Source organism: Symphalangus syndactylus, chromosome 2 (genome assembly GCF_028878055.3).
Source record: "Symphalangus syndactylus isolate Jambi chromosome 2, NHGRI_mSymSyn1-v2.1_pri, whole genome shotgun sequence".
Lineage (NCBI taxonomy): Eukaryota > Metazoa > Chordata > Mammalia > Primates > Hylobatidae > Symphalangus > Symphalangus syndactylus.
The window spans coordinates 33721035-33747377 of record NC_072424.2 but is presented as its reverse complement, the minus strand read 5'-3'; the positions used below and the strand labels follow the sequence as shown (position 1 = coordinate 33747377).

General features: G+C 42.8%; 1 protein-coding gene across 1 annotated transcript in view; it reads left to right on the top strand.

The window, feature by feature from the left end:
- The window catches only part of SORCS3 (sortilin related VPS10 domain containing receptor 3), a 639289-nt gene that overhangs the window by 197376 nt on the left and 415570 nt on the right, over positions 1-26343 (top strand). The window contains exon 2 of the mRNA XM_055249892.2: positions 17084-17151. Within this exon, the coding sequence (XP_055105867.2) occupies positions 17084-17151 (68 nt within the window). The remainder of the gene's footprint in view (positions 1-17083; positions 17152-26343) is intronic.

Genomic DNA, 26343 nt, shown 5'->3' with positions numbered 1-26343 from the left:
AATTTAGTGTTTTCTTTCATCTACACCCCATTAGGTACAGGAGTATACGCACATATACCTCAGAGATATTGTGTGTTACAGTCCACCACAATAAGGTGAATATTACAATAAAGCAAGTCACACAAGTTTTTTGGTTGCCCCATGCACATAAATGTTATGACTACATTATACTGTCATCTATTAAGTGTTAAGCAGCATCATGTCTAAAAAAAATACATGCTTCAAGTAAAAATATTTTATTGCTAAAAATGCTAATGATTATCTGAGCCTTTAGTGAGAAATCATCTCTTTTGTTGGTAGAGGGTCTTGCCTCAATGTCAATGGCTGCTTACTGATCAGGATTGTGGTTGGTGAAGATTGGGATGGCTGTGGCAATTTCAGAAAATGAGACAACAATGAAGTTTGCTGCATTGATCAACTCTTCTTTCATGAAAGATTTCTCTGTAGAATATGATGCTGTCTGATAGCATTTTACCCACAGTAAACTTCTTTCAGAATTGAAGTCAATCTTCTCAAGCCCTGCCACTGCTTTATCCATTAAGTTTATGGAATAGTCTAAATCTGTCGTCATTTCAATAATGTTTGCAGCATTTTCACCAGGAATAGATTCCATCTCAAGAAACTACTTTCTTTCCCCATCCATTTAAGTTTTATCATGAAATTGCAGAAATTCAGACACATCTTCAGGGTCCACTTGTAATTCTAGTTCTCTTGCTATTTCGACGATATCTGCAGCCACTTTGTCCACTGAAGTCTTAAACCCTTCAAACTTATCTATGAAAGTTGAAATCAATCAATTCAGACTCCTATTCATGTTGATATTTTGATCTCCTCCCATGAATTATAAATGTTCTTCATGGCATCTAGAATGGTGAATCCTTTCCAGGTGGTTTTCAATTTACTTTGCTGAGATTCATCAGAGGAATCACTGTTTATGGCAACATAGTTTTATGAAATGCATTTTTTTAAGTGGAAATGTATTTTTTAAAAAAATAAGTCTTGAAAGTGAAATTACTCCTTGACTCATGGGTACCTGATGGATGTTGTGATAGCAGGCATAAAAACAACATTAATATCTTTGTATATCTCCATCATAGATCTTGGGAGACCAGGTGCATTGTCAGTAAGCAGTAATATTTTGAAAGAAATATTTTTATTGGGGCAGTAGGTCTCAACAGTGGGCTCAAAATTTTCGGTAAACTGTGCTGTAAAAAGATGTGCTGTCATCTAAGCTCTGTTATTCCATTTATAGAACACAAGCAGAGGAGATTGAGCATAACTCTTAGGGGCCCTAGGATTTTTTGAATGGTAAGTGAACACTGGTTTTAGCCTAGATGAGTTATCCTGTCTTTTGAAGCTTTGAAGCCAGGCATTGACTTCTCCTTTTTAACTATGAAAGTCCCAGATGCCATCTTCTTCCAATAGAAGGCTGCTGGTTTACATTGAAAATCGATTATATAGTGTAGCCACCTTCATTAATGATACAAGGTAGATCTTCTGATAACTTGCTGCAGCTTCTCCATCAGAACTTGCTGCTTCACTTTGTACTTGTATGTTATGGACATCCCTTCTTTTCTTAAACTTCATGAACTAACCTCTGCTAGCTTCAAACTTTTCTTCTGAAGCTTACCTCTTTTAGCCTTCGTGGAACTGAAGAGTGTTAGGGCCTTGCTCTGGATTAGGCTTTGGCTTAAATGAATGTTGTGGCTGGTTTGATCTTCTGTCACTAAACCTTTGTCCCTATCAGCAATAAGGCTGTTTTTCTTTTCACGTGTATGTTCACTGGAATAGCGTTTAAAATTTCCTTCAAGGACTTTCCCTTTGCATTCAGAGCTTGGCAAACTCTGGCACAACAGACCTAGCTTTCAGTCTATTTTGGCTTTTAATGGGCCTTCTTTGCTAAGCTTAACCATTTTTACTTTTGATTTAAAGTGTGAGATGTGTGACTTTTCCTTTTACTCAAACACTTAGAGGCCATTGTAGGGTTGATATTTGGCCTAAATTCAGTATTGTTGTGTCTCAGAGAATGGGGGTGTGTGGGCTGAGGAGAAGGAGAGAGATGGGGAACAACCGGTCAGTGGAGCAGTCAAAACTTGCACATTTGTCAATTAAGTTCACTGTTTTATATGGGCACGGTTCATGGTGCCCAAAAAACAATTACAAAGTAACATCAAAGATCACTCATCACAGGTCATCATAACAGACATAATAATAACAAAAAAGCTTGAAATGTTGTGAGAATTTCCAAAATGTGACGCAGAGACACAAGGTGGGCACATTCTGTTGGAAACATTGTACCAACAGGCTTGTTCGACATGGGGTTGCCACAAGCCTTCCATTTGGAAAAATTAAAAAGAAAACCACAGTATCTGTGAAGTACAATCAAATGAAACACAGTAAAACGAGGTACCTTTGTCTTCTCTAGTGGCCCTTAGAGAATGATAACTCTTTAAAACTTAATATGGTCTGATTTCGGGAGATTGCTTTCATTATCTTCCCACCCTGCTCCTGTGTCCCTTTCTCCTTACCCTCTTGTGGACATTCTCAAAGTTATTTCAAAGCCACCTTGAGCTCTCCCTTCTGGAGAGGCTTGGCAGACTAGCTTATCTAAGGGAAAGAAATCCTTGAAAAACATTGCTCCCAGAAAGGAGAGGGCTGAGAGTTTAAACTTTTCCATCTCTTATGATCTCATCAAAGCCTCTCATCCACTGTGAAGATGTCCTGACCACCTCAGCTCAGATTCATCTTCTCCTCCTTTGAACACCTCTGGTAATACTTTAAACTCAAGAAATGTGTTATATCTCTGTTGATTAATAGATGCCATATCAAAGAAACATTTAATAATACTTTCATAGTACAATGATGAGAAAATCAGGGTTCCTGTCCTGAGGGAACATATAACCTAGTGTCAGAGATGCATGTGCCAATAGAAAATTATAGTCTGGTGAGTAGCAAAATTGGAGGTATGTACAACAAGTTAGGGGAACACAGATTAAGAGAAAATCAGTTCTGTCTTTGAGAACAGCTGAGATATCACAGTGTTGATATTTGAGCTGGATCTGGAAGCATGAGAAGGAAGGAGAGCATCAGGTAGAGAACAGGAGAAGGGCTTTCAGAGGAGGGAGAAGAGCATATGGAAAGGTATGAGAAAATTGAATGGGAGAAGGGGTATTCTAGTGTGGCTAAAATTCAGCGGTCATTTGGGAAAGTGGCTCTAGAAGAGGTTTAAACTGCCATTTGGGGCCAGGTTGAGAAAGACCTTTTGTGCCATGAGGAATTTGGATTGATTCTAAAGGCAGTGAGAAGCCACCAGAGAATTTTTGTAAGAAATTAAGTAAATGAGTTAGTTCAAAGGCCTTTGAGGCCATCTAGTAGCCAAATCCAGTGGTCGATTTTTGATCTTTCTTGTAAATAAACTGTCAGCAGTATTTCACTTTACAGGGAGCTGGTCACCCTCTTCCTTGAAATGCTTTCCTCACTTGGTTTCCAGAACCCATGCTGTCCTTTATATCCTTGTGTCTCCCAGCCTGTTCTGTGTCAGCCAGGGCCTCTAACTTGAGATACCTTTTAGTTTTAATTTTATTTTAAGTTCTGGGTTACATGTGCAGAACATGAAGACTTGTTACATAGGTATACATGTGCCATGGTGGTTTGCTGCACCTGTCAACCCATCATCTAGGTTTTAAGCCCCACATGTATTAGGTATTGGTCCTAATGTTTTCCTTCCCCTAGCCCCCCAATCCCCGACAGGCCCTGGTGTGTTTTGTTCCTCTACTTGTGTCCATGTGTTCTTATTGTTCAACTCCCACTCATGAATGGGAACATGCAGTGTTTGGTTTTCTCTTCCTGTGTTATTTTGCTGAGGATGATGGCTTCCAGCTTCATCCATGTCCCTGCAAAGGACATGATCTCATTCTTTTTTATGGCTGCATAGTATTTCTAAAAGAAGAGATTGAATGCAGGAATTGATTACAAGAGTGCTGGAAAGGCTGGAAGAGCAAGAAAGAGGAAAGGCAAGGCTGCTCAAAGATCGGTCACTGCAGGAACCATCACATGACTGCCCAGGAGGAGGGGAAGCAGTACTAGAGGCCAAGGGTCTCTCCCACCTAGGTTCCTGCTGTGTGTGCTGAGGTGCATCAGAAAAACCCAGGAGCCTGTGCTGCTGGTTACTGAGACCCGTCCCCATTGCTTCCACCACCTCTGTTGCTGCTGATGTGTTGTCACATCAGAAGCCAGATACGTGGAGAGGGCTGCTTCTCCCTCCTCCGCCAGTCCCCACTCATGCCTTCTATTGGCTGAACTAATCTTGATGAGAGATCACAGGAGAGTTTTAGAAATGTAATTTGCAGGGCCCTGGTTACCTGCCATACATAGGCAGGATTGTGGGGTGAGAGTAAACAGCACAGCCTACTTCTTTGGCTGTTGTGAGTATTCTTTTCCACCCTCCTGTTTGTATTTAACCTTGCGATTCTGCCTAATATGATGCAATGACTTCTTTTTTTTTGTTTTGAGGCAAGGTCTTTCTCTGTCATCCAGGCTGGAGTGCAGTGGTGCGAATGCAGCTCACTACAGCCTTGACCTCTTGGGCTCAAGTGTTCCTCCTGCCTCAGCCTCCCGAGTAGCTGGGACCACAGGTGTGTGCCACCATGCCCAGCTAATTTTTTTTTAATTATTATTATTTTTTTTGGTAGAGGCGAGGTCTTGCCATGTTGCCCAGGCTGGTCTTGAACTCCTAGGCTCAAATGATACTCTCACTTCGGCCTCCTAAAGTGTTGGGATTATAGATTATAGGCATGAGCCACTGCACCAAGCCACAACAACTTATACCATGAGGATACTGTCAGTCTCTATCAAGAAAGAGATTCATCAAGTTCCATTAGTTGCTAAACCTTCTCTGGGTGATGTTAATTGTTTTGTAGACCTATTATAATCCTTTGTGGATATCTTATAACCCAAAGTAGTTGTGAAGCTAACCAACACTAACGTTCTTTGTATAAAAGAAAAGAAACAGAGACAGAGAGTAGGAGAAAAGAGAGTAACTTATGGGCACCATCTATTTATCTGTTTTGCTCTGCTGAACCTGTGGCTGGAATTACCCCAAAAGCAATGGAAGGGAAGTTCCCACAAGGGAGTGCCCCAAACAGTACCAAGATCAGGCCAGTTGGGATTCCAAAGAAAGAAGCACTAAACGCCAGGGTGATCAGTGCAAAGCATTTATTAGGGGAACTTAGTATAGTGCTGCAGCAATCCTCATGACAGACAGCAAGAGAAAAGGGGTGATTCTACCTAGATCTGTCCAAGCAACGTGGTCAGGAAAGGAGTTTATGAGATGATTTAAGGCATTTAGCTCAGGGCCAGGACCCCTTTCTTTCAGTGTTTTGGGCAACAACCTGGATACCTTTAACAGTTCCTGGGAATGTTCAAGAGACCAGTGTGGGTTCAAGCCTGCTGGGGAAAACCTGCAGCTGGCTGGGTCACAGAACAGTCAAGCACTCTGATTTTTCATTCAGAACACAGAAAGCAAGTAGGTGATGGGGGGTGGAATGGGGAATCCTGCATTCTCACTCTTCTCCGTGCACACGCAATCTGAGCCTTCTCTCATCTCTGTGCATGTGCACATAAAGCAGGCAAGGAGAAATATGCATAATTGCTATTATATTCATTTCTGTTACTAGTCCTGAGGCATAGTTGATAGGCCGTGTCTTTTTCAGCTACCCATTTTGTATTTCCTTGCCCTTAGCAAATACCTCAGAGGGTTAAGGATTTCTACCTCATAGTGTGATAGAATAATTCAAACCATCATTTCTGAAGAATCTTAGTCCTTAATAGTTCTGCCTTTACCACTGTAGTCTTCTCTTAACTTGTATTTCAGGACTTGAAGACAATAGGGGCACTTGAAATTAATAAGAAGCATAATAATAATAATAGGTTTCAGACATCATTCTCTTTGTCCTCATTATAAAACATCATCTCTGTTTCTCCTTGACAATAGGAACAAATCATCCCAGCTGGTAAGTAACCCCTTCATTACCTGTTTGTTCAGTGGTAGCATGAGAAGCTCAAAACAGATGGATATTCCTTTCAGCTTCCAGTTCAATAGAACAGGTGTGACCGGGCACAGTGGCTCACACCTGTAATCCCAGCACTTTGGGAGGCCAAGGTGAGCAGACCGCCTGTGGTTAGGAGTTTGAGATCAGCCTTGCCAACACGGTGAAACCCCGTCTCTACTAAAAATACAAAAATTAGCCAGGCATGATGACAAGTGCCTGTAATTCCAGCTACTCAGGAGGCTGAGGCAGGAGAATCGTTTGAACCCAGGAGGCAGAGGTTGCAGTGAGCCAAGACTGGGCCATTACCCTCCAGCCTGGGCAACAAGAGTGAAACTCCATCTCAAATAAATAAATAAATAAATAAATAAATAAATGAACGAACGAACAGGTGTTTTGCCTCTTGGTGACAATTCCCTCCTTGGGAAGCAATACTTCTCTACTAACAGAGCCCCAAGTTGTGGGGACATGATTTAAATATTCTGTGGTGTCCTCCTGGATATGATAAGGAGAGACATCACTCACACTTTGCATTGTTGATGTTCAGACCTTGGTATTTGGATCATATTTTGGTGGGTCCCACATCCTAGAGGATAAGCACCACAGCCTCACATGGGTGTCAGCTCCCAGATGGTGGTCATTGAGTTTTCAAAAGTCCACTCAAGCATTGTATCAGTCCAGGTGCTCTGGGTGATCATGTTTATGGTAAGACCAGTGAATTCCACGGACATGCCCATGACCGTATTTCATTTGCTGTGAAATGAGTTCTTTTGTTAAAAGTAATGTTGTATGGGACACCATGACAGTGAATAATGCAATCTGAAATTGAAATATTTGATTCTAGCATAATCACTACAGGCAGGGAAAGCAATTCCAGTGTGAAGAAATTGCCCTCTCTGAGATGAGAGGGGTGCTGTGCAATCAACCTGCTACCATGCACAATGTTGAGACTCAGCATTGGTTTCTTATGTTGGTAGATTGGGAACTCAGCAGTGATTATTTCCACATCAGCCTTGGTGAGGGAGATTCCATGGTGAGCCTAGGGAAAGCCTCAATCTCCGCCACAATGGCCACTCTATACAGGAGCCCACAGAGCAGACACAGGGGTAACTGAGGGAAGAGGCTCAGTGATCTCAACAGAAGACACCATCCTGTCCATCTGATGCTTGAAAGTCTCTGTAGTAAACACCATGTGGTGAGCATTCACACAGGACACAAATATCCCCTGTGCCAATTTCGAGAGGTCCAAACAGACTGATTTTTCTGCCTCATTTCATTGATCTCTAAATGCTGACATGCCCCAGCTGTCAATCCTTATAGCTTTAGTCAATCCACACTTGGTTTCTTAGTGACTGAACCTAGACTCATGTCTTACAAGTCCATCCAATCACTGACAGCTCCCAAATTGATATTTGTAGCCTAAACTCTCTTCTCTGAACCCCAGACTCATTTATCCAGCTCAATGTTTGACTTCTCCATTTGAATGTCTCTTAGGCATTTCGAAATTAATGTCTAAAGCTCAACTTTTAATCTTTCCTCCAAACCTTCTTCTCTCACGGTCCTCATCTCATGAGACAGCAATTTCATGCTTCCAGTCACTTAGGCTCAAATGCTGAGGGTCGTCCTTGACTATTCTCTTTTGTTCACACCTCATATCTAATTTGTCAGCAAATCTCCTTGGCTCTATCTTTAAAATATATTTAGATCCTGCCCCTCTTCACCTGTCTCCCCAGTCCACTGCTGTTAGTCTGGTCCAGTCCACACTGCATTTCCCCTGGATGATTACAGTAGGCTCCTCATCCACTCTCGTCCCCTCACTGCCTTTCTATACACAGCAACCACAGTGATCTTGTTAAAACCTAAGTCCTCCATGTAAATCCTCTGGTGGTTTCCTATCTCACTCGGAGTAAGAACCAAGATTCTTACAGTGCTTCTCAAGGCCCAGTGAGATCTCAGCCTCCCAATATCTCTCTCACCTCCCCTCCAGCTTCATTAACTTGTTGTTCCTTGGATACGCTGGGCACACTCCTGCCTTTGGATCTTTGCATCTGCTGCTGCTTCTGCTTGACATGTTTTTTACCAAGAGAACCATGTGACTTCTTCCTTCACCTCATTCAGGATTTTAAGTGTCAGTTTCTCGTAGAGGCCTCTTCTGAGCTCCTTATTTACTTCTGCAACCTTCATTCCCCACCTGCCACTCCCCACAGCCAACCCTGGAACCACCCCTGTGTGTTTGCACTTTTTAATGTATTTCTCTTATTTCTTATTTCCTGCTTATTTTTTCCCCATAGCACTCACTGCCATTTGACTACTGCATTGGTTACCTATTTTATTTTATTTATTTTTTTATTTTTTCCTCTGCTAGGATATAAACTTAGTGAGGGCAAAGAGGCTGGTTTGTTTTCTTTACTGCTGATTCAGCACTTGGCAAAAAGGAAGCATGCTATACATATTAGTTTGGTAAATGAATGGAAAAATTATGAGGAGCTTAATTACAAAGGCAGTGAGGGGACGAGGGTGGATGAGGAGCCTACATTTCAGGAGACTCGGTGTTTGCTTGCTATGGGCAAGATGAGAAAGGAATCATGCTGAGTCACAGAGTTGGTAATACTCCCTTAAAAAAAGAGAAAGGGGTTAACAGTTTTGTAAAATTTCTTGCATCAGACACTTGACAAGTTGGTATCTCTTGTACTATTAATAATTCCTTGTCTTCCCAACTAGGTTGTAAACTCATGGTGTGCAATGGGCACTGTTTATCTTATTCTGGACACCCAGTTGGTGTCCAGACATTCTCATACTGTGGGTCACTTGGGTTCTGGACTATAGATGTTTAATTTCTACTCCCTGCAGGGGAGGCTCCTCTAGGTGGGAGGAAGATGCCAAGACTCACAAGACTATGCTGAAACTTAAAATACACTCCTGCAGGCAATCCCTGAAGTGTATGTTTTAGCAACTTTCTTATGTTACCATTGTCTACCATTCCTGGTAAAGAAAGTCAATGAGGCCGGGCGCGGTGGCTCACGCTTGTAATCCCAGCACTTTGGGAGGCCGAGGCGAGCGGATCACGAGGTCAGGAGATCGAGACCACGGTGAAACCCCGTCTCTACTAAAAAATACAAAAAATTAGCCGGGCGCGGTGGCGGGCGCCTGTAGTCCCAGCTACTCGGAGGCTGAGGCAGGAGAATGGCGTGAACCCGGGAGGCGGAGCTTGCAGTGAGCCGAGATTGCGCCACTGCACTCCAGCCCGGGCGACAGAGCGAGACTCTGTCTCAAAAAAAAAAAAAAAAAAAGAAAGTCAATGAGTCCTATTCCACTTGGCTGAAAGCAAAGAATTATCAGGTCCAGGCAGGAGCGAGGTCATAAGAGTGAGGGGACCTAGAGGTGGATGTGTAGAGAGCCCCATGGATTTAAAGGCACCAAGATTTTAGGAAGGTTTAATGAACTAAAGTAATTTTCCTTCAGAGTAAAATTTTACAGGCATTAAAGGTCCTCACTGCACTGAATGTGCTCACGGGCCAGAGCGTCCTAGTAATTTATGAATTTGCAGATTATGCATTATCCTTTCGGAGGACAGGAATCCCCTGGGGCTTTCTGCCTGCCTTCCGAAGCTGAGTGGAGGTGCCAGGTGAGAGAACACTGGCTCTGATTTGCGGCCTCCTGTATTGCAGTTAGGGTCTAGAATGGATGGGCAGTTTTTTAGAAGGAGCTCAGCAACTCTAGAATCTGAAACCTTTCCACCAAATATGAGTAACTAGAAGCCCTTGTCTCCTGAAGAATAATTGTCACACTTATAACTCATGATTGCACAGTACAGCTTATAAAGCAAGCTGGCATCCCTTATTTGATTTGAATCAGCAACTCTGTGAGTGTGGCAGGGAAAGTGTACCATTACCCCATTTTAGTAAAACACAGCTAATTCTGAAAACATACATAAGTTGTTCGGGTGCCTGCAGGAGTGTGCGTCAAGGCTGGGTCTTGAGTTCAGCCCTCTGGTTTCAGGTGCTGCATTCTTTCCATGTGGCCTTGCAAGCTCCATCCAGGAGGCAGAGGGCTGGATCCAACTGGGTGAGTGAATCTAGACCAGGAGATATTTAGGATTCTTGGGTGGAATAGGGACTGAAACTTCAGAGTGTGGGCCCTTCCTCTCACATAGAAAATTGGATGTGTAGAATCACACCAAATATCACTCTCCCCAACCCTGTCAGGGACTTGGACTTGTTAGTTCAAATACAGATAATATTGGAAGACAGCAGGTTAAGTAGGGCTACACATTTAAGACCACAGCAACCATTAAAAAAATCACTTTACTACCAAGATTCTTATACTGTGCTTGGCATTGGGCGGGAATAGGTGAATGAAAGAAGTGAGGAATAAAGGCCTTAGTTGCTGGTGTTGCGTGTGTCTGAAGCTGGCTTGAGCATTTGGGGACAGCAGAAGATACTAGGTGCTTAGGGACAAGAAAATTGGAGGTGGATACTCAACAAAGACAGCACAACTGATTTTGTAAGAGGTCAGCTATGTCCCTTATTGTCACCTTATTTATGGTGACATAAATTATTAGAATATAATCTCCTATTATTGTCACCACCCTCTTCACTCTTTTTTTTTTTTTGAGAAGGAGTCTCGCTCTTTCACCGGCTGGAGTGCAGTGGCGCGATCTCAGCTCACTGCAGGCTCTGCCCCCCGGGGTTCACGCCATTCTCCTGCCTCAGCCTCCCGAGTAGCTGGGACTACAGGTGCCCGCTACCTCGCCCGGCTAATTTTTTGTATTTTTAGTAGAGACGGGGTTTCACCGTGTTAGCCAGGATGGTCTTGATCTCCTGACCTCGTGATCCGCCTGCCTCGGCCTCCCAAAGTGCTGGGATTACAGGCGTGAGCCACCACGCCCGGCCACCCTCTTTACTCTTGTGGAGCTTTTAATCAAATCATTACTGACTACACCAAGTGCAATTCCACTCTCCTTCTTGTGCCCTTCCCTTGTCCTTTGTGCCTTGTTTCCCATCTTGGCACAGCCTTGCCGTGTCTCTGAGGGGATCCTGCGTATATCATGGTGCACTCAACCCAGCCCATACTGCTCCATCTCCATGCTGCTTTTCTCATAACTTGAGTGCTGCCCCTACCCCCTGCTCTTTTCTATCTACCCCTGTCCAATTTAAAAAGAAAAAAAAAAGGAATAAAGCAGACAAGCTCCATTTCAGTATATAGAAATTCTTACCATGCTTTAAGACCCAGCTCATATAACCCCTCCTTCATGAAGACTTTGTTAATCACATTTTCTGGACTTAATTGCTTCCTCTTCTCAAATCTTATAGCACATTATCCATACCTCTCTCCTACATTTATCATCTCATCCCTTCTTTTACTGCCATATATTTATAATTCATCCAAAAGACCTTGTATAGTACCTGCCATGTGTCAGCCGTTGTGCTTGATGGTGGGAATACAGAGCTAAATGAGACCTGATTTCTGACCTCAAGGAGGTCACAGTCTAACAGGGAAGACAGACATACAGAGAAATCATATTATCCCAGTATGACAGAAGCTATAAGAGATGTATGAGCAGTGTTATTTCAAATAAGATGTGAGATGCCAATTTAAAATAGTTATATGTACTTCCATAAATGTAATTTTCCAGCTGTACACACACACATATAGAGACAGACTTCTCTGCTATTCTCTCTGTGTGTATGTCTGTATATAACTTGTAAGAAGAGAGAAGTGCTATTACTCATGAATTATTCCAATTTATTTTCATTTCTCCTGCTGTCTAAAATCCCCCCAGGATTATAGCCAGTTAGGTCAAAAAGGTACTTATTTGACAAAGCTTATTTGGTAAACCTGGGTCTCCCAACAATTTGCCTAGTTCTTCTCATTACACATCTCTGATTCCTATTTTTCTCTCCAAGAACAAAGAAAACAAGTTATCTTTACCCCTGGGCCTTGAGCTCTAGATCTCTCTCCCTGATTTGCAGAGTTTAGCAGGTGTCTTTCTAGTTCACATAAGAGGTACTCAGTAAATATTTGTGGAATTCATGAATGAATGATAAACTCCTTGAGGGCAAGGGTGCATTTTTCTCTTTTCTGCATTCCTGTTCATTGTCTTGCACAGAAGCCCACATAAACACTGAGTAGAGGAGCATCACGTTAGAGCAGAACAAGCATGGTTGAGTCAGACAGTCATGGGCAGAAATGCTGGTTCTGTATCTTGCTGGTTGAGTGCTGTGGGGGCAATTTGCTTAACCCTTGGGACTCTGTTTATCTGTAAAATGGGAGATATTATGTAATACCTGCTCAGTTTCAAAGGTTTTTTTGTGAGGATTGAGAATTGCCCAGTGTAGTACTTAGCACATAGTAGGAGTGCAGTTAATGTTAGCTCCTGCTTTTTCTTCCTTGAGTTTGAGTCCCATTCTCATGCTGGGGCCATCAGCTGGAGGGGATTCAAGTCAGGTTTTGCTGTAGATCCAGAACTACCCCCTCCACCATCCTGCCTGCCATATCCGCCGACTGGGTTTCTGGAGCCACACTCTCATCTCTTTCTGGTCCGAGTACTTGCCTAACAGCCCCAGGCTTGTTAGGTGGGTTTATTGCATCTACTTTCAATGTTCTTCCCTGGAAATTCACTCCTCCCCAGTGGCCTTTGGAAGGCTGTGAGTGGTGGGAGAGGTTGGGGTGGGCAGGCTTTCTCTTGCTCTTGGTTTTGTTTGCTTGGCATAGAATGTCTTAAGTCTGAAGGTTAGATTATCGTCTCTTCATGGCTCTATTAATATCCTTCTGCTCTGGACTCCAGGGGAAAAGGAGTTTCCATCCTATAATTCTCAGTGTTTTGACTTTTCCTCTGGGGAATGCTGGTGTAACCTCGCTGAGGTATCCTCCTCATACGTGTCCCACTCCCTGCTTTATTTGTAAGGTTAAATTCAATGTAAAGGAAGCAGTGTTTTGCTAGATTAGTATCTTACCATGGTGGAGTGGGTAGTGTCACTATAGCATAGAGGTGGGAAAGGAACCATGATGTGTTGGAGCCTTTCTGGAAATGTGGTCCTCTGGTTGCCACAGAAGATTTTTGAATCCTACTTAGGGTCCATCAAGTCAGACTTACTGGGGGTGGGCCATGGAATCAGCATTTAACAGGCTCCCCACTGGCTCTTAGGCTCTGGCTTTATTCATGGAATGGGAGGAGCACTACCTTGGGGGTACTTGGTTAAGGTCAGACATTGCTGAGGCTTGACCTTGAGTCATGTTCCCCTTTCTGGGGCTCCATTTTTTCATCTATAAAATGAGAGCAATAGACTGGCTTAATAGCATCTCTTGCTGAAGTCTGTGATTTACCAACACAATATCAATATCTTTCATTTACTCAAAAGCAATTATTGTATAAGAACCTTCAATATGCTGAGCCTGTGAAGGAGACAGAAGTACTAAACACAATCCCTACTTTAAGCTGTTTAGACTTTAGTTGAGAAGGCCACTCATGTAACATTCAGAAACTATCAAGATAGTGTTTGTGATAAATTGCATGACTCCATTTTAAGCAAAATAGGACTTCACAGGAGAGAACATTTTTGATGTCTGGGATAATCCTTTCGACTGTTTCTCCAACATCAGGCAGGCAAGTAGGCAATTACAGGGGATAATGAAAGGATGGGGCACAGGCAGTGATACAACGATAGAGCATGAAAGAAAGCAGAGATGTGAGGATGTGTTTGTCTTACCTGAGGTACCTTGAAAAACTTAGATTGTTTAAAACAGAGGACAGGTTTTTGCAAACTGGAAAAAATGGTTGGAAGAGTATGCATGGGCCAGACTGTGGAGTCTAAGTGTGCCAGTCTAAGGAGTATGGATTTCATCCGTTGGCAGAGGAAGCCAGTAAAAGTTTCTGATCAAGAAAGTGCATGAATTAAGAGGTAAAATTGAAACCATCTACCATGAAGGCAGAAGTAATATTCATAGAAGTGTGGAAGGATATATTAGTCTGGATTCTCCAAGAAGCAGACGTGAAGATGAAATGAGATGTCCGAGAAACTTATTAGGAAAAACGCCCGTGAGAGAAAATGGGAAAGGAGCCAGGGCAGATTGGGACAACTGCTGGGCGAAGATGGAGATCTGACCCCCCAGTGAAGGAGATGGTTAAGGAAGGAAGGCAGGCAGGTAGGCTGGCTGGGAGCATCTCAGACTGTAGTGAGGTTCTGTGGAAAGTTCAGCAAGGCTGTTAGGGGATCTTAGCATCAATGTCACCCATCAGAGGAGTCCTATCACCCAGGAATATGTCTACCTAGTATTACTGTTGCTTGTAACCATTGGCCAGGAGCAGCTCTTGTGGGGTGTGGGCTTGGCAAGAGGTAGCAATGGATTTCAGAGCACAACAGCTGGAGTGCTTAGTCAATTATCCTTCCTGCAGGTGGAGATCTGAGAGGCATGTTCTCATGGCAGCTACTGAGGGGAAGGAGAAACTAAGGAGAGTCGAATAATATTCTCTTGGTTGGTTGATCTACAGAACACCTGCGTCTTTGCTCTTGATGCTTCCTCCATGTAGAAACACTTCAGCATTCCCTTTAGCTAGTTAGTTTCTACTCTTTCTAGGTATTAGTTTGGGTTTCACCCTTAGGAATCCTTCCCTGACCTCTTTATCTAGTTTCCGTATTTGGTGCTTCAACATTCCCCAGTTTTCTCTGCATTCCTCACCACAGCACCTATCAGTCTGTATAGGAATTGCCTGCTCATTTCTTAGGTTTCTCCCCTGCTAGACTAGACTGTGAGCTACTAGAAGGAAGAATCTGGATCTTTTATTTCTGTATCCCCCGTGTATAGCCCAGTGGCCAGAATATCATAGTCATTTAATAGAGGAAGAAAGGAAATGACGGAAGGAGGGAGGGAAAAAGTGGGGTGGTCCAAGCTTTTGAGTAAGGAGAAGGGTTTTCCAGATCTAGTGGTTAGAAGCTCTGCTAATTAGGTGAAACTCTTACCCTCAGCATCTCTTTCTTCATTCTACGTAGATTTTGCACTTTTTAGAGGCATGTCCCCTGAAGGGACTTACTAACTAACTTACTAACATCCTGTTGTTAGTAAGTTAAGGCTTGATGTTGGGGAAAAAATGAAATGGTCTGACTTGCTCCTGCAGAGTCTGAGGTGGTCATTCTGACTCATTCCTAGTAGATCAGTTCTGAGCTTTTTAACTTTTTCCAGAATTTGGCATGGCCTGCACATAGCCTCCCATACTTTTACACCATGACTTTAAGAATGACTTGGTACATGAAATAAGGTCAAATGAAGAGCAGAAGAACTTTGGGGTGTGTGTGTGTGTGTGTGCGTGTCTGTGTGTGTGTATATCATATACACTGATTCAACAAATAGAAATTATCTGTCCAACTTGCTGGACACTTGGTGAGGCTATGGATAAGTTTATTTCTTTATTAGTCTCTGGCTTTAATAAATGAGGAAACTAGTTATGAATGCGAGGGGCGAAGACCTCTAAGTGACTGTAGAGAACAATTCTTTGCATGGATTCCTCACTCCTTGCTGTTGTGCTGTGGTAATAAGACAGGTAGCTTGGTAGAGTCTACTATTCTACAAATAGCCATGCCACTGGTGTGTGCTATTAATACATACTCTTTGATTTGTGCTGTGGTAATAGGACAGGTAGCTTGGTAAATTCTACTATTCTACAAATGGCCATGCCATTGATGATGTTTCTTGCCAACCTGCCATTCCTCATCACAGAGAAATCGAATGTCCCAGTCACCTTTGGCACATAATGGATCATATCCCTTGCCTTTAATTTTTTTCTTAGTTTGTATAGAGGAAATGGAAATGGGGTTGATTGACCCCGTAGAGTGCTGGATGAGAATAAATCTCAAAGTGAGCATTTTGTTGTTAGTTAAGTGACATAAAAATGTTCAATATAATGGCTGATTATTTTTCTTTAATCTTAAATGGATACCTAGAATGGTAAAGTCCCATCTCGGTAGCAGAAATTCATTATCTCAGAAAGAATTTAATGGTTGCTGTGAAAATGAACTGGAGGAAGTTAAATTGTGGAATGGGAAGGAGCTGAAAAAAGTGAAATGAGTTGTGCGTTAAATTTAGATAAACACAATTACGTGTAACTGGATTATCACGCGTGCAGGCAGGCAATGTGTACTATGCACCTGCGTTTTGATTAAAATCAATTCAGGTGCACGCGCTTAGCATCCTTTTAGATGTGGAACTGTGCATAAGCCACTGCCCAGATGCATGAGAGGCAGGTAGGGCAACATCTGATAGCCAAGAGCCCAGCTAGAGAAAGCGCATGGGAACAGACTGGTCAGCCCAAGATTGGTTAAGAAAACCACAAACTGGATTACTGGCAGCCTCAGCTCTCTGATACATCCAGCTTCCTTTTGGGTTACTTAACATCAACTGATATCAAGAAAGTGGTCGTGGAGTCCAGTGGGGTTCAATGATCTGCTTACTCCATAGTAGTGGGGGCAGGTGATACATGGTCGAAGGCAGATGGTATCAGGGGATGTTGGGGAAGTAGGCCTGTCTGCATCCAGGTATTTATGCCTGCCAAGGCCCTATTGATGGAAACACAAAATCTCTTTGAACCCCTTTTATAGACAGAATCAGGACCACTTCCCTTTTACCCTTTTAGGTCCAATTATGTAAATCAGAGTCATCTCTGGATCAAAAGCAAGCCTATCATCTGATCTCTGGGTGGCCTTGGTGGTGAACAAAGCCAGCTGGCCTGTGTCTGACCTTGAAGGAGAACAGATGTGGAGAAACAACTGTCAATAGCCAATTAATTCCTGTTGGCATGTTTTATTTCAAATGCAAAGCACTGTCAGGATTAGAATAAATGCTACCAGTTACAGGGATGCATTAAATTAATAACTTTTTCCCCCTTGCTTGATCCTATAATACCCTGCAACTCACTGGATAAATACTAAGCCCTCCTCTGGGTGATAGGAGATGCATTGTATATTGTTACACAAACTAAAGTAAGCTTCCTTTTTTCCCTCCCTTTGTTCCTCTCCTCTGCCCTTATCCCCATCCCCTTGCAGGTCATACTTATCCTGACGAAGCTATATGACTTCAACCTGGGCAGCGTGACTGAGAGTTCACTTTGGAGGTAAGCGGATTAGAGATTCTTAAGGAGCCACGCTGGCTTGGCTCACATGAGAAACGCAAGCTAAGCAGTTGGGAAGTGTGGACTGGGAGGAGCAGAAGATAGTCCTCTTCCTGGAAGCTGAGGTTAATGTTCCAGGTGGAAGTGATGGCCCCCACCTGTGAATTCCTTTCCTGCTCTGCTTATCTCTTTTGGGACCTGTTGCAAATACACCTTGGCCTGCTCATTGCTTCTGTGCTTTTGGAGTGTCTCATTCTACTTGAAGAAGGTGGGGCCTGGCTAGAGAGATCAGATAAACATGCACGAGTAGAGGTTCTTGATTAGGAAGCCTGCTGTAGGAGAGATTCTTGTCCTGGATGTGAGTCTTGGCCAAAAGACTGTCTCCAGCCCTTTGCATCTGTTAGATGCTGTGGTTCTTGAGAAGGCAGTATCATGGGGACAGATACACATGGGAAGAGATACAGATACAAGTCCGCATGATGATGTTCTGATCCCCAGGCACTTTTGCCTTCAGGGGCCCCTTGCCCCATAAAATAATATTAAAAGGTCTGTTTTACCACTGCATTGGTATAAAGACAACTACATTAATATCATGTGTTAAAACACTTGTTTCAGCCGAGTTTATTCTTTTGATTTTAAAATAAAACACTTTTGGGGCCTCTAAGACTATTGTGAGCCTAGCTGCTGTACCTCTTGTGCCTAGTGGAGAAGTTTGCCCTGTTAGCAATGATTGTGCCCACAGGATGAGGGAGAAGAGGGATGTGGGTGAGTGAAGTCAGAGAGAACCTTAATAAAGCCCTGAAACCAGGAGTTTCTTAGGACAGGGAATGCCCGTGTGTTACACACACGCCTGTACCTCCTCACGTGCATACGCACACCCATATGACCACACTGACATGCAGTCACACTGGTCGACAGCGGGTCTTATCAGTCACTGGGACTTGGTGCTTCACCCTCTCTGCTAGGTCCATGAGACTTGAGGTGTTGTGCGTTTTCTCCCGTTTACCTTGTGATGTGTCAATACTGGGCAGGAAGCTGTCACAAAAAGCCATGCATCTGGCTGCATCATCATCCCTACTAAGTCCTGCCCTGAGTGTTTCCTGGGGTTTTGGAGCAGAGGGGACCTGGGTGTGAAATGCTTCTTCATCTGACCTGTTTGTTTGCAGAGAACTAGGCAGCTTCTCTCCAGGGAAGAGGGAGCAGTCACAGCATCTATTAAATATTTAGGGATTAATTGCTCATATCGACTGAGGCCTGCCTCCATTTTCACAGGATGTCTAAAACCTAATTTTGCTGCTCAGTGAAAATTGGCAGAGGTATAAGTAACCAGCGTGCCTCTAACAAATGAAAGCATGACTATTTCCACTCACACGGTACTTTCCAGGGAATTAGAGCCTGAGAAACCTCCCTTCAAGCCCAAGCACAATGATGCTGTGTGATACTTTAAGCCTCATTCCTGTGGTGTCTGCTTGGTCAAATCATGAAACAAGCCAGAAAATTCTATCTTTATATGGAAAAACAGCTATTCCTGCTACTCCATGTTGCAGAAAAGGTTTGGCTATTTCTAGGAGCAGGCCAGGCAAGTATAGGAACCTAGGCCAGTTGCTTAATGCTAGAGGCCTTCAAGTTATGAAGGATGTTTCTCACAATTTCAAGAGCCAGTGTATTCATCAGCATGTACCAAGAGACACTATATAGCTTGGTGTCTGTAAGGGTACCCTGGTGTTCAATTGCCAGGATTGAAGTCCCAGTTTGTCCACCACCAAGCTGTGTTATTTTGGGCATTTTACTTAATCTCTCTCTATTAGTTCCCCAGGGCTGCCACAACAGTTACTACAAACTGAGTGGCTTAAAGCAACAGAAATGTCTTCTCTCACAGTTCTAGAGTCCAGAAGTCTGAAATCAAGGTGTCGTCGGGGCCATCTTCCTTCTGAAGGATCTAGGGTTCTCTTGGATAAACCAGGATGACCTCATCTTGAGATCCTTAACTTAATGACATCTGCAAAGACTCTTTTTTCAATAAGGTTCCATTATAGATTCTGGGGGTTAGGATGGGGACATATCTTTTAAGGGAGTTTATCATTCAATCCACTTCACTAAGTCTGTTTCCCTGAATATAAATTGGGGATAGCACAGAACGTGTCTTTGCTCTAGCCTCATTTTTCTTGTTATTCTTCCAACATACCAACCATGCTTTTCCTGAGATCCTTTTCACTCAGATTTTCCCTCTGCCTACTGCTCCCAGGTGACAGGGCAGACACCTTACTTCCTTCCCCTCTCTGGTCACAGGTCACCTAATCATGAGGTCCTTCGCCAGGATTCCAAATTCCATCACTTGGCTACATTTTTTTTTTCTTGGTCCTTATCACCAGTGGCGTATGCTAAGTGTTTACTTGTTGGTTTATTGTCTTCCCACACCCACTCACATCTAAGCTTGTAGAGAGAGGGAATTTTTTTCACTTTAATTCAGTGCTGTATTCTCAGCATCTAGAAGATTATTTGGCACACAAGAGGTGCTTAATAAATGTTTACTTAGTGAATAAATTATTGAATGGGCTGTTCTAAGGATTAAGCGAAACAAATATAAAAACATTTAGTCTAGTAACTCACATGTAGGAAGTGCTTACTTAATTGTAATTATTAATGATTGTCATAGCCCTGTGTTTGGATAGAGTTTTCATTCCGTTGTTGACTTTGTTTTTAAGGATTCCTTGCTGCAGAGGTGCATGTGAGGGAATTTAAAAGACACCAAGAGGGTGTAGTCTGTATTCTCTAGGAATTAGCAGAGATCTTTGAGGTTGAAGGTCAGGGGTTAGGGAGGGGAGAAGAGTGATTTAGAATGTTGTCCCTTGTGCTAGTTGGGAGGAATTGAAATACCAATTTCTATCTAGTCAAAGATATTCTTTTATAGAAAAGATTCTCCAAGCTGGGTGGTGGCATGAAGGGAGGGATGCAGTTTGGCAAGTGGAGAAATGTCCCTACCACAGGGCAAGGTCCAGGTGAGGCTGGTCTGTGGGAGAGAACGGAGCCAGACAGGAGGCACAGGGAGCAGCTGAGTGCTGGACCTGGTCTGGAGGGTGTGGAGATTGACCAGGTTCACAGAAGGGGCCCAAGCAAAGGGAGTTACTCAGAGCGAATTTACAGATCACAGATTCCATATGGTGTGACCTTATGGGGATTTGGAAAGCTGGTGAATATTATGGGCTTTCCATGTTGATCAATATCATATATGAGTATATTTTTGTGTTAGGTTTCAAGAGGTTCATGGACCTGATAAAGCCCCAGCTTAGGAACCCCTGGATAGAGTATGACTGAGGAAAGGGACTGCTCCTAAACTTTCTGGGGGTTTCCCGGTTTGCTGGGACCTCGTCGGGAGTCTTCTAACTTTTTACTGTCTTTCTCATGCATCTTCTAAAGATCTGTATCTCCCATTCTCTTTTCCTGTACTGATAATGATGTATTGTATAGTTAGAGCCTAGAGCAGTATGATCTCCCTTCCTAATACAGTGTGCAGACAAAAGAAACTAAATTAAACATGCACCCTTTCAGCTTTGTGATTCGGCCTAACATGCTTAACCAAGTTGAAATTGAATTCAGTGATTCTTCTTCAGTGTTCTGTACAATCAAGAAGCCTGGAACAGCAGCTGTCATGACAAGATGACACCCCCTGTCAGGTTGCAATGTGATATAATTATTTGCCTCACTGGATTAACAATTCAGAGGCCATCTACTTCTAAGTAGACAAAAGACTGTTTAAAAGCATTAATTTGTGTAGCAGTATCTTGTACCCTTGTGACATTCTTTTCCGGAATACCTTGGTGCTCTTCTACTGGTAGTGGCCAAGGTTCTTTCTTCACCACCACCAGAGTGGTTATGTAAATTTGTTGTTTAGCACAACCATCTGTTGGTATCCCTTAGTCAAAAAACACTTCACCTATAAGATATCATGTTTAGAGAATTAATGAGGTTGGGGACTGACTTGTTTAAAGGACCCAGGGCTTTCCCTGAGTTACCTGGGTCATAAGGCTGAGATTAGGAGCACTCCCTGGTTCTTGATCTGAGCCTCCTTCCACAGTGTCATATACCCATCTTCAAAAATGGAAACTCTGCAGCTGGACAGACATAACCCTCCTATTTATGTCTCTTCCATTCCTAACAAATGTAGGCCATTGTCATGTGGTAGGGTGGTGCTATGGACTCAAAGGGAGGACCACATCTTTCTCATTTCCATGAGAACTGCATATGGTGCATGCCTTGGTGCCATATTTATGCCCTCTGCACTCACAGATGCACGTGCATCTCTGCCTCACTTGGTGGCATTCATGGTCCTCAATTAGGGAGGAAGGATGTCACTTTTCTCTGGAAGTGGAAACTCTGATAGTGCCAATTAATCCACTGCTTGAGGTTATTAAATCTTTACTTTCGAACATATGTCCTGGTGAGGATTTATGTTTCTGATTGGCAGATCGCTTCTTGGACTCATTCCTGTATGTGTTGGACATAAGCACTTGGACTAATAAACAAAAACTTTAAAGAAGTTTAAGTTGCCCCATTCTGGAGGGAAATGAGTTAGCAAGCAATTCTCCAGCTTCTGCCTGTCCATCCTAAGCATGACTGTTCATCAAGGGTCCCTGACTGATCAGCTTCAGAACAAAATATACATGGTAAAGGAACTTCAGGTGTGAGGTTGCCACAGGTATGCGGTCCCCACAGGTGCAAGGTGTCCACAGGTGTGAGGTCTGCGCAGGAGCTCTCCTCTGGCTGCTGGACTAGGGTCTTCACAGAGCTAAATGAATTTGCAGTTGTCTAGGCATGAGAGGAAACAGGAATCATTTGCAAAGAATGATCCCTTCAATTGGTAGACCTTGGTTCTTCACCTCTCTCCTCTCTTGCTTTATTGCACCCACCCTTAGCCTTGCTTTATTGCACCCACCCTAGTAGTATGGGAGCCATTCTACTATTAGAAAAGCAACCAGACTGCACAGCCATTCTTCCTGTATGCCTGGCTTCAGGGTGCACCATAATTGATTATGATATATATGGAGAGTACAGATTCCCAGGCACTTCCTGCTGGAGACCTTCCATGACCCTCCTTTCTGGTTGGGAGGCTCCTCTTCTGCTTATGGGTAGCTTTATATCCTTACACCACACTGGTGATTTGTTCCTAGCCTGTGAACTTCTCAAGGGCAGAGACCCCGTGCCTTAGTTGTTTCTGGATCATTGACAATGCTTAGCATTTCAACTGTACTAAATAAGGATTTGGAGACCTGACGAAAGTTTTCAATAGCCCCAAACCAATCCTAGCACCAGCCCCGCCTTGCCGTGTCCCTTTCCATGTATTGAGTTGTCTCATACTCCTGCGGCTTGGGGATTCTGTGACTTTTCATCTGGTTCACAAGCTGTTGTCTGGACCACTTATTTCCTCCTTAATTGTTCTGTCAGTGACCTTTCTCGGGGATGCTGCTTTTTTAAAATAGAAAATGGAGACCTTTTGAATTTATTAATTTTTTGTTTGCCAAGAAAACCCTGATAATAATTGCTAAGACTTCCCAGAAGTTATTAGTTTACAAATTTTAATGACACTCATGATTTATTTATGCACTTCCCTCCCTCTACAGCTGCTCACCCCAATTCCTTGGTGGAATTCCTGCTGAATCTGAGTGAATTAGTGGAAACAAAACTGCAGATTGGAATGACATTTTTTGCTAGGCTGTTAATTAAAAGTCTTCCACCCCATTCGCTAGGCTCTTTATATGTGAGGTCCCGAAGGCTGGGCTGATATAAGCTGTGAAATCCTCTATCTAAAATTGGGACGGTCTTCTATTTGCTTGCTGTGGTAATCAATCTGGTGGAAACTCGTGAATGGGTCACAGAACTTTCAGTTGAACCTATATTAATTGAGCACCCATTATGTAAGCAGCCCTGTGCTCATTGCTGGGAGATACAAAGTATGTCATGATTGCTATCCTCAAGGAATGTTTCATTTGGTTGGAAGATAAGATGAATGTACATGGGAAACAACAGCAGGCATATGCAAGAATATATACATATCCACAAAATACAGTGCATTTTGCAATGACTGGCTGTGCTCTAGAAATACTTATATGTTTATTATTACCACCCCACTTCATTCCATAAAAAATACAGTTCTAGAAATGAATCGGAGAAGAGAGCAATATGGCAAATATATTTTGTTTTGCTATTTAATATATTATATCCTATTTTTCCATTGGGATGCGTGAGCTTCTTAAAAAGAAAGACAGCTGGGCCTGGTGGCTCATGCCTGAAATCCCAGCACTTTGGGAGGCTGAGGCCGGCAGATTACCTGAGGTCAGGGGTTCACGACCAGCCTGGGCAACATGGTGAAACCCTGTCTCTACTAAAAAATACAAAAATTAGCCAGGCGTAGTGGTGGGTGCCTGTAATTCCAGCTACTCGGGAGGCTGAGGCAGGAGAATCACTTGAACCCGGGAGGTGGAGGTTATAGTGAGCTGAGATGATGCCACTGCATGCCAGCCTAGGCAACAGAGCGAGACTCCATCTCAAAAAAAAAAAAAAAAGGAAAGACTATTTCAGGTATTGGTAGTTCCCATGGTTCCTAGAAACACCTGGTGACAGTGGGATGGCATATATAGTGTTTAAAGGGGGTGGATCTTGGATTCAAACAGCCTGGATGTGAACCCGAGCTCTATTGCTTACTAGCTATACCACCTTGAGCAATGTTTTCATCTCTTTGAGCCTCGGTTTATTTCTCCATAAAAATAGAATGATAATAAAGTCTCTCTCATATAGGTTTTGTGGAAATTCAGTGAAATAATGCATGGAATGCAAAAGTTGTCAATGTAGTCAGTATTTAATATAATAATTATGGTTTGTTCATACCCTGTTAGCTCAGCAGCCTCAGCCAGGCTCCTGATGACAACTGTGCTAATACCTTTAGGAGGATGGGGTACAGAACAAATCTAGACTTCTAGGCACATCATGCCTGGAAATTATGCATTTCTACTTGAGAGAGAATATTCCTGTCTTCCCCTTTATGTTCTCATCTGTGTTTGGCAAAAGGTGAAAGTTAACGTATTTCTTGGTTTTCATACACCAGATGCTGCTGCTGCTGCTGATTTGGGGTACAGGATGCAAAGTACAATCTGATTTTCAATTTCTTCAACACAGTGTTAACTCGGTCTTTATTGGTTTCCTTTTCATATAACTTTTGGAGGATCTAAGCCCATTGAAGAGCTTTGCTATCTCCCAAGTAATTAACATGGAAGGCAGGGTGGGGCCACGCATATTTCTCAAACTTGTTGCATCCTCAGAATTACTTGTAGAACGTGTTAAACATCTAAATTTATGGGCCCTACCCAAGAGATTTCAATTTAGTAAGGCTGGTCATTACTCAGGAATTTATTATTTCAAAAGCTTCAGCCAGGTGCGGTGACTCACACCTATAATCCTCGCATTTTGGGAGGCTGAGGCAGGCAGATGGCTTGAGCTCATGAGTTTGAGACCAGCTGGGGAAACATGGTGAAATCCTGTTTCTACAAAAAATGTTAAAAAATTAGCCAGGCATGGTGGCACATGCCTGTAGTCCCAGCTACTGAGGGACTGAGGCGGGAGGATCTCTTGAACCTCAGGAGGTCGAGGCTACAGTGAGCTGAGATCAGCCACTGCACTCCAGCCTGGGTGACAAAGTGAGACCCTGCCTCAAAAAGAAAATAAAAGCTCTTTGGTTGATTCTGATCCTAGGTAGGATTGGGAATCACTGAACTCATCCAAGGAAGCTGGGGTTCTAGGCCTACCTCTGTTACTAATTAATCGGATTACTCATGCCATCCTTCTGTTTCTTCACAAATAAAGGTATTAGACGAAATGATCTCTCGAAAATCTTTCAACCACTGAACTCACCCAAGGAAGCTTGGGTTCTAGGCCCACCTCTGTTACTAATTAATCAGATTACTCATGCCATCCTTCTGTTTCTTCACAAAGGTATTAGACGAAATGATCTCTCGAAACTCTTTCAACTCTGAGTCCACAGTCTCTGCCATACTGGGAAGTCAAACAGGAAGCACACACAGGATTTATGATATCCAAAAGATACGTTTCCTGAGCTAACAGCACTGCTTCTGAGCACAGCCACCTTCTTTTATAAAATCTGCTGGTGAAGTTGCAATCCAAGTGTCAATAAAATAACATACTCTGCTAACTTGCTGTTCACTGATTAATATTATCCAGTTGGCAGACATTAGCCAGAACACCTGTCTAAACTACTTAGTTTGAATTCATTAAACATAGGGAGCATCATACAATCTATGAAAGTCTTTCTTCTGAAAAAAAAAAAAATAGAATGAGAAATGAATTTGCCCTAAATATTGGGCCCTTAGACATCTTACTTTGCTGGAGAATTGAGAAATGAGAACACTGGAGAAGCAGGTCTGGATTACAGATTTAATGTTTTCCTATTTATTATGGGAAAGAGGGTTCTTTTTATGCCTCTTTTTTCTTCTACTAGGCAGGACCACAGCATGCATAAATCTTGATTTTTGTCCAGTGGCTGAGAGAATGTAACACTATTCTATGGATTGTGTCTGTGGATTGTTATTTTATGTTGTTTTCCCTTTCCTCCAAATGCCATACCACTTTATCACAATCATAAATAACCCTGCCGTTTGGATAAAGGGTGTGAAATTCTGCCCATCCCTATCCACAGCCTGAGCTCTCTCTCATTTTCTCAGCAGTCAATTCATTAGCCTTCTAATGAAGTTAATAAGTGAACAGGATCAGACAGTCCCTTCTAAAATAACATTTATAGGTGGATGCATTTCCTTGCTCTCTAAGGTAGGCCTTAATTTATTTCCCTGCCAGATGTCCATGTGTGTAAAACTATGATAGGTGGGCCCTTGGAATGTGGTTTGAAGCCAAAAAAAAAAGAAAAAAATTCAACTCACACAGAGCCTATCTATTTTAAAGTTTATAGGAGAGTGATTTGACATACCCCATTCCTGCTTATATATATAATGACTATAAAGATTAGGTAGTCCAACTTTCATAGTTACTTTCTCATCGTTTGGTGGCCAATTACTTTATTGGACATAGTCTATAAATGTCATTAGGAGGTTTCTGGCAAATTCCCTTCTAAGATCACTGCCCTAGACATTATTTGGGTGAAAATATGTAAACTGGTAAAACACCTCTCCTCCC